At 41.9% G+C, this 13,118-nt stretch overlaps 2 protein-coding genes across 8 annotated transcripts in view; one reads left to right on the top strand and one right to left on the bottom strand.

The window, feature by feature from the left end:
* The window catches only part of TRAPPC12 (trafficking protein particle complex subunit 12), a 58,233-nt gene extending 51,340 nt beyond the window's left edge, over nucleotides 1–6,893 (bottom strand). The window contains exons 1-3 of one of the 2 annotated variants that reach the window (XM_049818983.1): nucleotides 6,811–6,893; nucleotides 4,861–6,077; nucleotides 154–270 (exon numbers count right to left, since the gene is read on the bottom strand). In XM_049818983.1, coding sequence (XP_049674940.1) covers nucleotides 154–270; nucleotides 4,861–6,072 — 1,329 coding nt within the window. In that variant the 5' untranslated portion in view covers nucleotides 6,073–6,077; nucleotides 6,811–6,893. Of the gene's footprint in view, nucleotides 1–153; nucleotides 271–4,860; nucleotides 6,078–6,735; nucleotides 6,783–6,810 lie in introns of those variants that run through there. The other variant, XM_049818982.1, reaches the window with a different exon arrangement.
* A 21-nt stretch (nucleotides 6,894–6,914) lies between these two features.
* EIPR1 (EARP complex and GARP complex interacting protein 1) overlaps nucleotides 6,915–13,118 on the top strand; it is a 102,125-nt gene continuing 95,921 nt past the window's right edge. For all 6 annotated transcript variants that reach the window (XM_049818986.1, XM_049818985.1, XM_049818988.1 and 3 more), the window contains exon 1: nucleotides 6,915–7,024. In XM_049818986.1, the coding sequence (XP_049674943.1) occupies nucleotides 6,983–7,024 (42 nt within the window). In that variant the 5' untranslated portion in view covers nucleotides 6,915–6,982. The remainder of the gene's footprint in view (nucleotides 7,025–13,118) is intronic.

The following is a 13,118-nucleotide window of genomic DNA, read 5'->3' as shown; positions in this document are numbered from 1 at the left end:
TCCCAGTAAAAACTACTGTTCATTTTGCAGGATCATGAATAGACTGATATGTAGATTTTTTTTTTTAGTTTCTCCTCACAGTCAGTAGCTTCCAATTACCTTGAGGGAAGCATGGTATTTAACATATATTGAATTATGAAGATTGTTACTTACAATTAGCTGTTTCAAGCCTACAAATGACTGTTCTACAGAGCTGGCGTTTAAAACTTGTCTCTTCACTGCAGCTTGCTCCCCCAAGAAGCGAAGCATTAAGTCTTTTACTGCATCTCCCTTAGTGTTCATGGAACAGAAAAAGAAGAAACACAAGACACTTTAAAACGTTATTTTAGCAAAATAAAATGTTGAATTAGAGCTGAGCAACATAGTTCTTTCCCCTTGAGAAATGCTTATTTTCCAGTACTTCTTATGTGAAATGAATATGAATGCATATATATTTACAGCATTTTAATGAAAGCTTCCAGATTTACTCCACATTATTTGTTTTATTCTTTTTTTTTTTTTCCAATGTTTAGGTTTCAGTTCGCATAGAAACATTCAGGCTTATTTGCTTCTCATATTAATATCCTTCAAAGATCTTACAAATTACTCCTCAAAGATCTTAGAAAATAATCCTCAAAAATCTGGCAAAGCACAGTAAGTTTTACAGGTTTTCATAATGGATATTAATGTTGAAAGGTGCAATCTACTGATTGAAGATAAACCTGCATGTGATCTGCTAGCCTTAAGTATCCACAGAAAATAAACTTTGAGAGCTCATAAAACCAAGTAAATAGCAACCCTTCAACCAGTATTCTTAATTTCAAAAGAATTTAACTGCAGGAATCAGTCAGAGAAATTGGGTTATTGGAGCTCAGTAATTTGAAGACTTGGGAATAGGCGAGACAGACATTTGATCCTGGAAGTCAGACAAGATTAATTCTACATTTTACCACATGGAGCAGCTAAGAGGAGGAGTGTTCAAATCCAGCTTCTATTTCCAGCTTTGCTAGGAATAAACTGAATATGCACCCTCTGTGCCTCAATTTCCCCTTCTAATCTTTGTTCAACTATCAATTTCTGTGCCTTCCCATCTGTTGGCTGACATCCTTGTGGTTCTGTGTACTATGGATTTTCAACAGGTAATCAAGAAATTCAAGATTAATGTCAAGGAGCTACTGAAAAACTGTGGACCACACATTGGCAGATGTTGAAAACCATGCTACTGCTGTCTGCACACTCTTCAGGTACCATGTCTGCCAAGACAGACTGTAGGACAGGGTGTGTGTGGGGTCCTAGTCTTGCTGGGACTGTACACATTACTGTATACAAGAGAGTGCCCTATGGTGTCAGAAGTCACCACACGACAAAAGCAGGTAACAGAAATTACTTCTGTAAGATTTTTGCCAATCTTACGTTTTTATGCATTTTTAATCTAGAAAAGGAAACACCTGGAAATAAGGAAAATTATCAGCAATATATTAACAATATACTTATATTTTTGTTTTTAAACAGGAAGCAATTCAGCCAGAGTAAAGATCTGTCTAGTTCACCTTCCCATTGGTGAATAGCAGATGTTCACAGGAACAGTGTAAGAAACAGGATAAGTTCATACTGGTCTTTCCCAACTTAAAGCAGCCAGAACTTCATGGTCCACCTGTGCCAGGGGACATATTTGCCCACCATTTTTAAACACCCACTGATAGACATACCTCCCATGACATTTGTCTTGCTCATTTTTTGGTCTGTTTTTCTGAACAAAAGTACATCCAAGGGCTATGAATTCTACAACTTAAAAACAGTTACATGATCTGCAGAACAGTAACTTCTTTTGTTATGCTTATTACCCAACCGTTCCTTTGCCATAAAAACCAGAAAATCATAATCCTCTATTCACCTTAATTCTTTTATGAATTTTAGGTCATTATTGCTTTTGTAAACCAAAAGGTCCTCTTCCTTTTAGCTACCACTCACAGAGAGAGAACCTCTGCACTCCTCACCATTGCTCCTCTCTCTGCAATGTTTTAATTCCATTGTGTCTTTTCAGATCTGAGGTAACTAGAACAGCATGCAGTATTTAAGATGGTAAAGCAGAAAGTGACCATGCAAAAATATAAGCAAACAAAGGAATATTTGCAAAAATCCCTCTAAAGGAACATGAAAACACTGACTTGAAGAACTGAGGTAGGAAGCTGTTAGCACAGAGAGCAGGAAGCAAGCCACAAAGCCTTTTGCCTAAAAAAAAGGTGAGCTACATAAAATACAGTAAAGTGTAGCTATGATAAAGACAATTGATACTAAATGTTTGCACTTTCCCCATGGACAGTGATGGGAAATATGTTTTGTGTTTTCTGTCTAGTTTCTTGAGGAATGAGACTGCAACTACTGTTTCACTACATGGAAAATTTTTACCTTTAATGCTGTCACTTATCCTATGAATAAACAAGATTTCCATCTTTCAGACAGAAGAGTCTGAAGGATTAAGAAAAGACAGTGTGTGCAGAATTACATAAATGCAAAAGAAATATTAATCCCTCCAACAGGACTTTGGAGGGGGGAAACATTACAAATGAATGCAATGAAACAAAGAACGTAATGACAGCAGACAGTAACTGATGAGGAAAGGCATAATGGAAAGAGCATAAAAAGCAGTACTCATCTTGTTCCCACACTCAGAGAGCACAGGTACAGATCATCTGTAGCATACACAATCCAAGATAGTTTAAAAAATAATGTTTCTTGAATGATCAGCAAAAAGTAGCACACAGCCAAAATTCAGAACATTTAGTATTTTTCTTGGTGTGATTTATCTACCTAACACTTGTATTAAGAACACTTTTTGAGTGAGCAGGACAAAAAATACATTGATAAATTATCAAGTTCTTCAATACACGTCATACAAAATTTCAGTCCTTCCCTGAAGCACACTTAGAGTTCATTGTAAATGCACTTTTCAAATAACTTCTTTGCCAACTGCATGCAGCCCGGTTTAACATCCTGCATTAACATTTAGCATTAGCAAAGTATTCATACCAAAGCTTTAACAACCATTGTTGGGAGCTGATTTAACATTGAAAACATGCCTCCCACAATGTTTCAGTTGACACTTCAAGTACTCTACAATTATAGTTTCAGTTAAATACACAATTTGCAGTACTAGAAGTGTATGGAACAATGACACCAAACTAGTGGATGTCAGGTCAGTCAAGGCATGCACTCAGGCCACTGAAAAGCAGTAACTGGAAGTGAGGGAAGTTGTATAAACATAAAGCACTTCAAAACTTGTCCCTGCTGACATGCCTGTGTGACTGCTTATAAATTATACTCAACGAAGAAAGCAGCAGGAATGCCCTTTAATCCTACCGATGATTTTACATCAGGTCTTACTGTAGAAATACCACACATGGACATTGCCATAATATCTCCTTTTCAATTATGTACTAAATAGTAGATCTGCAAATATGCACATGCCCAGATTCAGGGACTCAGCACAAACAAGCTTTAATCCTTGACTGGACTGAGGAAGGTGTGAGAGGACTACTGTAAAAAAGGAGGCCTGCAATAAGGAGGCCCTCATCCTCGGGGCCTGTGGAAAGGATCACTCCTTCTGTCCATCCCCTTAGCTGTCAGGAGAGAAATACTACACACTCATCAAGGTCTAATGGATTTGGGGGGAAGGTGGGAAGGATCCTTCCTTTTTTTTTTTTTTTTTTTTTTTTTGGAAGGAGCAGAGAACGAGTAGCTTGCTATTACAGTGTTTTCTTTCGTGCTAATTATTGGGCTCTGTGATGAGAAACAAATGTTTTAAGATAAAGCTAACCCAAGAAGTAGCAGCAGCATGGCGCATGCCTAAATCTGGTATCATTTGTTGAAACCTAAGATTTGTCAGTTAATTCAGCTACAAATCTGGACCTGATTCACTCCAGAAACTTTTCTGATAGTTCCTGCAGATTGGGAAATCACTGCAGATTGTTCTCTGCTTGTATTTGACTATTGACTGATAATCTTTGTTATTCTACACCTAAGGATTAAAGTATCTAGACCCTTAACACCATCTCTCTAGACAACAATTCTAATACCCAGAGACCTAGATATGAAAGAGTAGGATTAGCCTATTTCAAGAAAAAAATCCATTAGCCTTGGCTGAGCCGTGAGGATAAAATTACTTCATGAGAAATACTGAATAGATCCGAGTGAAACTTCTCAAATTCTGAAAAAAACACTTTATGCCTTCTCACCAGTTGGGAACTCTGATAGAAGAGAAAGAAATGAGTTTCCATTACTGTTTTTTCCTTCATGATCTCATCTGGAGTTTTCCCTTTAATTTGGGGGTTATCCCTTCCCAGTAGCTTGCTCCAGCACTCAATCTTTCTTATAGGTTATACCTTTCCACTGCTTAGGGAAGATACAAATGATGTGATTTCAGTCAGTGTTAACACTATTGAGAGCACTGTGAACATCAGTGAAAAACATTATCTCCCACTTGGTTGCAACAGCGAATTCCGCAAGCAAAGCCATCTGCTTTCAGACTCCGTAGTACAGCATAGTGGTTTCATATATATTCCAAATGAGAGCAGTATCTCGCTAACTAGGAGGACCAGAAACAGACTACTTAAAAATACAACCAGCTTTGAATTCTATGGAAACTGTCAACACTGGTTTTCAAGGTACCCAACAAATTTCACTATGAATAAATCAGATCTGGTTTTAGCCCCTTCACGTATGAGTAGGCAGCAACATTACATTTTCTAAGACTTGAAGTAATACACACAAGGTGACCATCAGCAACAATATGAAGCACTATGATATACAGATTACTGGACAGCTCTTGTACAGTATTTCTAAACTATAAACATACACTAAGATACAATAATAGACTCTTACCTGGATGTTATCAAATTTTAATCCAGGCATGGTGAGATTCTCTTTATCTATGAACACAGTGCTGTATTGTTGTGTGGCCACTGAAATTAGAACACTTCTGGTTTCTTCACTAGGAAGCCAAGCATCATTTCTTCTATCTAGTTCACTCATATTTAAGGCTGTGGCAAATGGGTCATCACTCCCAGCAAAAACAGCTTGGATTTGTGAAAACGGCTTGGGGGATTGAATTATTTCTAGAGATGATGGAGGAGCACCTGATTCAGGTCTCCCATTTTGCACCGAGAAAGCAGGGTTAGATGAAGCACAAGAACTGTCTCCACCATTAGAAAGAGAGGACATTTGTTCTGGAACTGAAGAGCTTGCATTGGGATTACTAACGGAAATAAAACTGGATGTGGTAAATGAATCAAAAAAATCAGAAGCTAAAGTATTAGTGTTAACGGTATCACCAAAAAACTTGCTTAGACTAGGACTTGGTTGAACCACCTGTGGGTTAGACTTCACCGGAGTCTCAATTATACTACTAAAACTGGGAGATTTTACCATCTGAGGCTCAAAACCGTCAGGTAGGAACAACTGTGGCTGGGTATTAACGTTGTTTGCTTGGCTGAAGATGGTACACACAGGAATAGGCTCAGCCTCAGAAGATGGTTTCCTGGTATTGGGTGATGAAATCTGGTCCTCAGGTTTGCTTTCATCAATATTATTTGGTTTTGTTTCAACAGGAACATTGTTTCCCAACTTTGGTTCTTCCTTCACGGCTTCCTGAATTGATTCTTCCTTTAAAGATGCCTGATCATCTGTTCCAATCTCAGAAATGTCTTTGGGTGTTTCTTCTTGTTCGGTTTCACTCTCATTACTTAAAAACTCTTCTTTATCCACTTCCGCCTGTGTTTTCTGATTATCTTTAGCTTCCATTTGTTCTACAATTTCCTGGAGACAACCAAGTTCACCTGTGTCATCTTCACTGTTGTTTGGAGAATCTGAAATAATGACACTCTCCATCATCTGTTCGTTAAGTTTATCTACGAAATTGTTTGAATCTTCCGATACAGTTTCATTCCCTTCAGACTCAAACTCATCTCCACCAAGATCAATGGTTTCCTCGTGAAAGAGAATTTCCTCTTGAGTTTTCTGTTGAACTATGTCTCTGCTGTCATCTTCATCCGAGGCAGTCTTCGCATCCTTAGCATTACTTTCATTATTCTCCATGGTAGCTGAAGGCAGAAAAATCCCCACCAAAACAAGTATTAGTTTTATTACACAGGTATTGCTCAGGTGCCACCCTGAAACCCCTAAGCATCATACAAAGACTGAAACTCTTGCTTTAAAAATATAGTCGTTTCGCTATTTGACATCTCACATTCAACATCAACCCGTGGAGTAAATTAATTCTGATCAAGGTTTTGTCTTTTTTCGCAAGTCGCAAAACTACGGGACTGAAGAGCAACTGCCTCCCACCAAACACAGACAAAACCACACTGGCTGTTTTGCTCGCAAAGACGTCTTCCTCGGTCCCCATGTAAGAAGAGGAAAGGGTGGCTTCACGCCAGCCACCAGCGCAGGCTGCTCAGCCCAGGGCCGGCCGCGCAGGGTGGGGGGCGGCAGCGCTGCTTACGGACCCCCGCCCCGCGGCCCCAGCCGTCCCGCGGCGCCAGCCGCCCCCCGCCCCGCGGCCCCCCGGCGACCGGCCCTGCCTCCAGCACCACCGCGGGGTCCCCCGCAGCGGGGGTGGCCGCGGCCTCCCCTACAGCCTCCTCCTGGCGCGGGCCGGGGCGGGGAGAGAGGCGGCACCGCCCTCCCTCAGGGCCGGAGGGGACACGGCCACCGCCCTCCCTCAGGGCCGCGTCCCCAAGGCCGCCTCTTAGGACCCACCCGGGCGCCCCACAGCCAACACAAGAGCCCACAAGAGCCACGCAGGCCGCGGCGCCGCTCCCCGCCTCCCCTCACCTCCGCGCCGCGGCGGCGACACCCCTGCTCCGCCACCGCGCCTGCGCCGCGGGGTCGGGGCGGGCGGGAGTGCGCGTGCGCGAGCTCACCTCCCGGAAGCGGCGAGCGACGGGCAGCGCTGAGGGCCAGAAAGGCCGGCGGGCAGCGGGGTGTGTCGCGTTGCGGGGCCGCGATGGAGGACGATGCGCCCGTGATTTACGGGCTGGAGTTCCAGGTGGGCGCCGGGGGAGGCGGGAGGGGAGCTAGCAGGTGGCGGCGCTACCTCCGGGAAGGCGGTGGCTGCGGGGCTCGGGGGGGGGGGGGGCGCGTGTGTGTGGTGGGGCAAGGGGAGTGCTGGGGCCCGCTCGTGGGGAGGCCGGCATCCCCTCGCCCCCCCGCCCCCCGGCCGGTACCGGTGGCACCACTGCGTTTTGGTGGTTCTTGGCACCTGCCCGTCGCGTTGGGGTTTTAAAAGGCGGCTGAGCAGGGGGCAGGAGTTGGTCCCTGCACCACAACTTGCTGTTTGCAGGGCAGGTGCGGCAGGGTGGGTGCAGGGGCCGAGGGCAGGGCTTGTTTCCCCTTACGGTCGTCCACAGCCTGGCTGGTAGGGCTCCTGCTCTGTCACCAGTGTCTGGTCCGCCTCTGGAGAAGTCTTGGGCAGGCTCTGGGGTGGTAGGAAAATACCGGCAGTCTCAAAGAGATTCTAGTGCTTGTTTCTTCCTCTTCAGAAATTAAAAAAAAAAAAAAATAAAAATGCTTTTGTGAGGAGAGGGCATGAAACTGTTTTCTGAAGTTGAAAATTGTAGTTGGTTATACCCGACTGTAAAGCGACTTGATGCTGTGCGTTCCACGTCTGCGCACTTGTCCCATAGGACAAATCTGTCCATCATATTGGTGTTTATGGCTATAAGGAAATGGGACTGGCTAACTTAGGAACTTACTGATCATGTTCATGGAGGAACACAGGTCTCGCATTTAATCAAGTTTCTGCAAGTTCTGGGAAAACAAACAGCTGGGTAGCTGGATGGGTGAGAGGGACTCTAATTCATGATTCTTTCCCACAATAAGGGTTTTACTCAGCTGTTACATGTTCTCTTTGGTAACACCTGGCTTATCATTGTTGCCGTTATAGCAGTAATAGGAGGTGCTGTGTTTCTTCTGCAGCTCACAGAGCAGGGTTTTCATTCTACAGTAAATGTAGTAATATAAATATGAACATGTATACTGGGTTTTTTTAGGCACCTTTACCAAAATGCTCTTGGAAAGTAATATGTGAAGGTTCTTTGTTACAGGTTTGGGTGTCCTGGCTACTGAGTTGTGTGCTCTGTAATCCTGATTATACCAGTAGATCTCCTTAGCAAATTGTGTATTTGTTTGGTTTTTCCTCTTGTATAGGAGTTGGTGTGTAATATTCACCTGTACTAACTGTTGAATCTACTGAAGTCTGGTAATATGCTGTCATTTTGTGATTGGCTAGAGATGACTGTAACTTGTACTTCAAAATTAATAAAACATAAACTATATTTAAATCTCTTTTGCAGAATAGAATATATATATATTCTGTACTTAATAAAATTCATAGCTTCTTTCTGGTAGGTCATATATAATAAGTCTTACATAAATTTTTGAAAGCTATCCAGTGTGTTGTCTGGGACCTCCATGGATCTATGCCCTGCACCACCCCAAATCATACATCTCCTATGGACCTCTTCTGCAAAGTATGTAACAGGGCTGTCTGGTGGGAGGATAAAGCAAAAGGACTAAGAAAGTGGCTGTAATCAAAGGGAATTACAGTTAATACAGATCATTTAGAGAGAAGTGTGTGTGTGGGGGAAATGGTTTATGTATAAGTTGGAAGAGGAGCGTAGAGATGAAAGTTCTACTTCTGATCTCCATTAATTGCCAGTGTGGCTTTAAAACAAATTGCATCTCTGTGCTTTCTGAAAAAGGCTCTGATGGAGAGACTTAAACCTAAAACTGGTCTGGTTTATCCAACTTGCATCCTCAGGTCTAATAAGAAAGATTACTATTCTTTTTAAGCCTGGATTCTTATGTGTCCCTAGACAGTAATGGCTAGCACCATCATCACAACTACTGTTTCCTTCCAGTGTGTATCAGAAGCACTGTGACTGAAAGCATCTCTTCAAATAAATTCTTCTACCCAATTTTGTTGTTGTTTCTTATGTTTGGGTTTGGTTTTTTTATTATTTCCAGTCTTTAATTCAGCTCTATGACAAGCTTATTCAAAGTTCAGATTTGAAATTATAGAGTATTTAAAAAGAGGAAGGGATCTTCTTACTCTTGTTACAAATAAAAATTTTATGTCGTAAAACCGTGACATCTAGAAGCTATATGAGGGGTTGCAGACTTAGAAGCTGCATCTGGCTCCAGCAGTCAATAAGAATCTGTCTTTGACCACTACTGGAGAAAATGTAGTTGTGCAGATACACCTTTCACCTGATCCAATATGGCCAGGTTTATAAGAACATAAAGCTGATTCCTCCTAGGGTGCTGTCTACCAGCTAACTTAAAAATTACTTCTGCACAATTTCTGCTCATTTTTATGTGCAAAATGTGTTTTGATGTATCAGCATAAGTAAGGTAACTTAGAATAATGAACAAATACTTATTTCTCTTTTTTGAATTGAGCTTTCATCAAAACAAGGCTTAGTGGAACAGAAAAGTCTTACTTAGAAGAGCCACACCACTCACGGTTCTGACAAATGAGAACGGTAATTAAAGATACAAATCCTGAGCCCTTATACAACTGTGTGTAATTATGTAGCATGTGTAACTACTGTGCAAGAAGATTTACCAAGTAACAGTGAGAAACGGGTTGGGGTTTTTTGGTTTGGTTTGGTTTTTTTCTGGTGTAGACAAGGAAAGCTAAACATCTAACAGCAAAACAAGATCAAAATTAGTGATGAATTCATTTTTCTGCATGATTAGTTAAATTTTTGACTTGACTAGTTTCCCCTGTTTTACTAGATGGCTGCAACTTTCTTTTTTTGCTGTTTATAACATTCATATAACCCCCAAAATGGTTTCCTGGAGTGTTTTTTTTTCTCTTCGCTCTGTGAGCTACATGAACATTGTACAGACATACAAAATATGTGTGAATGTTAGGGTGTGTGATTCTTTTTGTGACTTCTTTTTTTTTTAAAGACAATATCCCACCATAGTTACTCTGTTCATCCAACTGTAGTGAAAATGAGAAAATTACAGAGTGGGTGGGGAGTGAAAATGTGAGATGCTGCTTGCATTGAGGGCTGATTGATATGACTGTGGCTCATGAATACAGGGCAACAGCAGTAGCTGCAGAACATTTCAGTACTGAAAGGTTGTCCTTCTCAAAGGAACCTTGGTAGACTTCACCAATATCCTGAATTATGAGAGTGTAGTAAATGGGGCACCAGGGGTATCACTGAGTGCTTTTTTTTTGTCAGTGAAATTATATGCCTCTCACTTGTCCAGAGTATAGTTGACCTATATTTACTATCTAACCTGGTGTACCTGGTATGTTTACCCTCTGTTGAATAGGCTTTCATTTTCAGGGATTCACAATTTTCCCCATCCTATTCTTTAAGTGTTTAAACAATGATGTTTTGAGTACATGTACAAGCACTACTGACTGTCCTGAAATACTGTATTGGCCTTAGTTTAAGGTTGACTGGATGGTGCTTGTACCCCTGGAAATGAGCTGTGTGGAGGGTTGCTTTCCAGGATAGGTATTTGGTGCAGTTGTAATGCCAACTGTGATTCTTGTGGGGACAGCCTATGTCTTGCTTGTTTAAAAGTGTGCAGAAGCTAGCCAGCATCATGCGGGGAGGGAGGAGGAGCATTGCTTGTGCCAGAGAGTGATAATTATGGAGCGTGTGTTTGGCACATTTAATGGATTTTGGGGATGCCACAATGCTGAGCTGAATTTCAGCATGCCAGATACGCCTACTGCATGTTACATGTCAGAAGTACATAGGCTTGCAAGAGAGAAGCATAATGAGCAGGAGGGAAGGACAGTAGAAAGCCTGCTGGCTGACCACAGGGCTGTACTACACAGGGGCAACTCCAGCTGCACCCTGAGATGTGGTCTGGCTGAAGCAGACTTAAAAAGAATGCACTAATGCTTTGTCAGAGTTTGTGTACTGCATTGTGGTCCTGTTGTGCGTCTTGGCCCAGATTGTATTTTTAGTTAGCTGTTAACAGGTTTTATGAATCTGAACAGACACTATTGATTTTTAGGACTTTCTTGCCTGTTTGCAAGATTAAGGTGAAACTTAATTTCCCTAAAGCTAAATGTGACTTATTATTCCAAGAATCTTAAACCAGTGCAAAATACCAACTGAAATAGGTCGGTCACAGGTCTTGCACAATGCGTGTGTATATATATAATATCAGTATGTATTGAGAATAACTCAACTGACCTACCTCTGATGGAGTAGAAGGCAGGTGTAGATTTCTTAGAAGGAGGGGGCAAGGGGGACTTTTTAGGAAGATGTATGTCATTTGTGCAGTACCCAGGGAAACATGCTGCCTTTCAGGCTCAGCTGTGTTTCCAGTATGGCAGTGGAGCTTCTATTGGCAGTGGTGTTCTCTTCCCTGGGAGAGCTTTCATGGTCTCTTGTGGGATGAGAGAGGATGGTCTAAACAGAATGTAGATAATAATTTTGATACAGCTTTAGACATGTCTTTGGAGGATTTATTTTGAATATTGAATCAGTTCAAGAAACTGCATGATAGTATCTTAGTCAAATTACTAGTTTTTGTCTTGGTCCTCTTCTAAGATTACTTGCCTCATGAGTGCCAATCCTGTATATTTTAATCCAGGCTGAGTGTCTATTCTATCATTTTCCTACGTGGCTCTCTCTTCAGGACCCTTCTTGAGAGCAGCATATCAGTTGGGACGACTTCTTGTGGAACTGCAATGTAACATACTGTTAGCTTTAAAGTTTTACTGGGGGGGGGGGGGGGGGAGTAGATAAGTGGCAAAACTCTCTTAACTAATCCTCTAAAGATCTTCGAAGTAGATCAGGTGGAAACTATTTCTTCTAGGACCCTTAAGCCATTAGCAGAATCTTGCTAATATTAGGTATTGTACAGACTAATGACAATATGAAGATAAGTTATGTGAACTTGAAGGAACTATTCAAAGATGATTGTTACCATTGTGGTTCATGATAAACGAATGGGATTTCTAAGGATGATTGTGCTATGCAAGGCTTTGTGTGAGGGTTGCTTTTCTTGCTGTGACGGTTTATAGAATCTGTCAGCCTTTGGAATAGGGTCAGTGCACTAAATACATCAGTGGTGGGAATTCTTGTGCTGTGAAAGACTTGGAGAAAGCAGCTGTCTGAGAGCACTGAAGGTCACCTGGGCATGTGTGCTGCCAGCTTCTTCACTGGTAGAGTCACTGCAGCTTATTACAATCAATGATAAGAGGGTCTCCTGCTGTGGTGGGAGAAACAAGGCTGTCCTACCTAAGTAAAAATCAAAGTGTACCTACTTGAAAATTGAAATTATGCCAGAAGGCAAAAATAATTTTCATGACACTAGCAGCCTGAGGCTTCTCTGACGGGGGCAGGGAACCTGTATTTTACCTCCAGAATGAGGCATCAGCGAAGCCAGCCCTTCCCCCCCCCCCCCCCCTCCCCCCCCCCCCCCCCCCCCCGCAAGTAGCAGTATACTATTTCTGGTTTACAGCATAAGCAGATGGTCAAATAACTTTAAATTCAGATTTGGAGACTGCAAGCCAAATACTGTGTCCCTTACATTTTGTACTGCAAGTTCACTGCTTGTTAGTACAGATTGATTGTGTGAATTTCAAATGATACCTGGGTTGCAGAAATTCTTTTGATTGCATTAAATGTAATACAAATATTCAGTTGTTGGGGTCAGCGTATGTTTTCTTGTTTGCTGATACCAAACCAGTGCAATGCATCAGCAAGACAAAATGCTTATTGAAGAAGTACTGATCCTTTTTTCTTTGCCTATTAATGCCCTAAATAGTAACAGTCTAATTAAAAAAGTAACTTTTATTTGGCTGGTATTTCAAAAGAGGTGGAGAAGGGAAAGTTTCAGGGGAACTTATGAATAAAGTGTAGAGTTTTAGTGCATTACCTTCTTTATGTTTTTGAGGCTTGTCATTGTGTTCCTCTGGATCATCTCTTGCTGTCGTCAAGGACCCTTCTCTCTTCAGTCTCTGATCTTTTTCTTTCTCTCAGAGGGTTTTATTATTCTGCAGGTAGTCTAAATTGTCAGGGTAAGGTAGAAGGTGGTCTTTGCCCAACATCACACTGTACTTAACGTAGGCATGGACATGATGCCCAGTCTCC

Source organism: Accipiter gentilis, chromosome 16, assembly GCF_929443795.1.
Source record: "Accipiter gentilis chromosome 16, bAccGen1.1, whole genome shotgun sequence".
Taxonomy (NCBI): domain Eukaryota; kingdom Metazoa; phylum Chordata; class Aves; order Accipitriformes; family Accipitridae; genus Astur; species Astur gentilis.
Note: the sequence above shows the minus strand (reverse complement) of the source record. Positions and strands in the feature narration are given on the sequence as shown.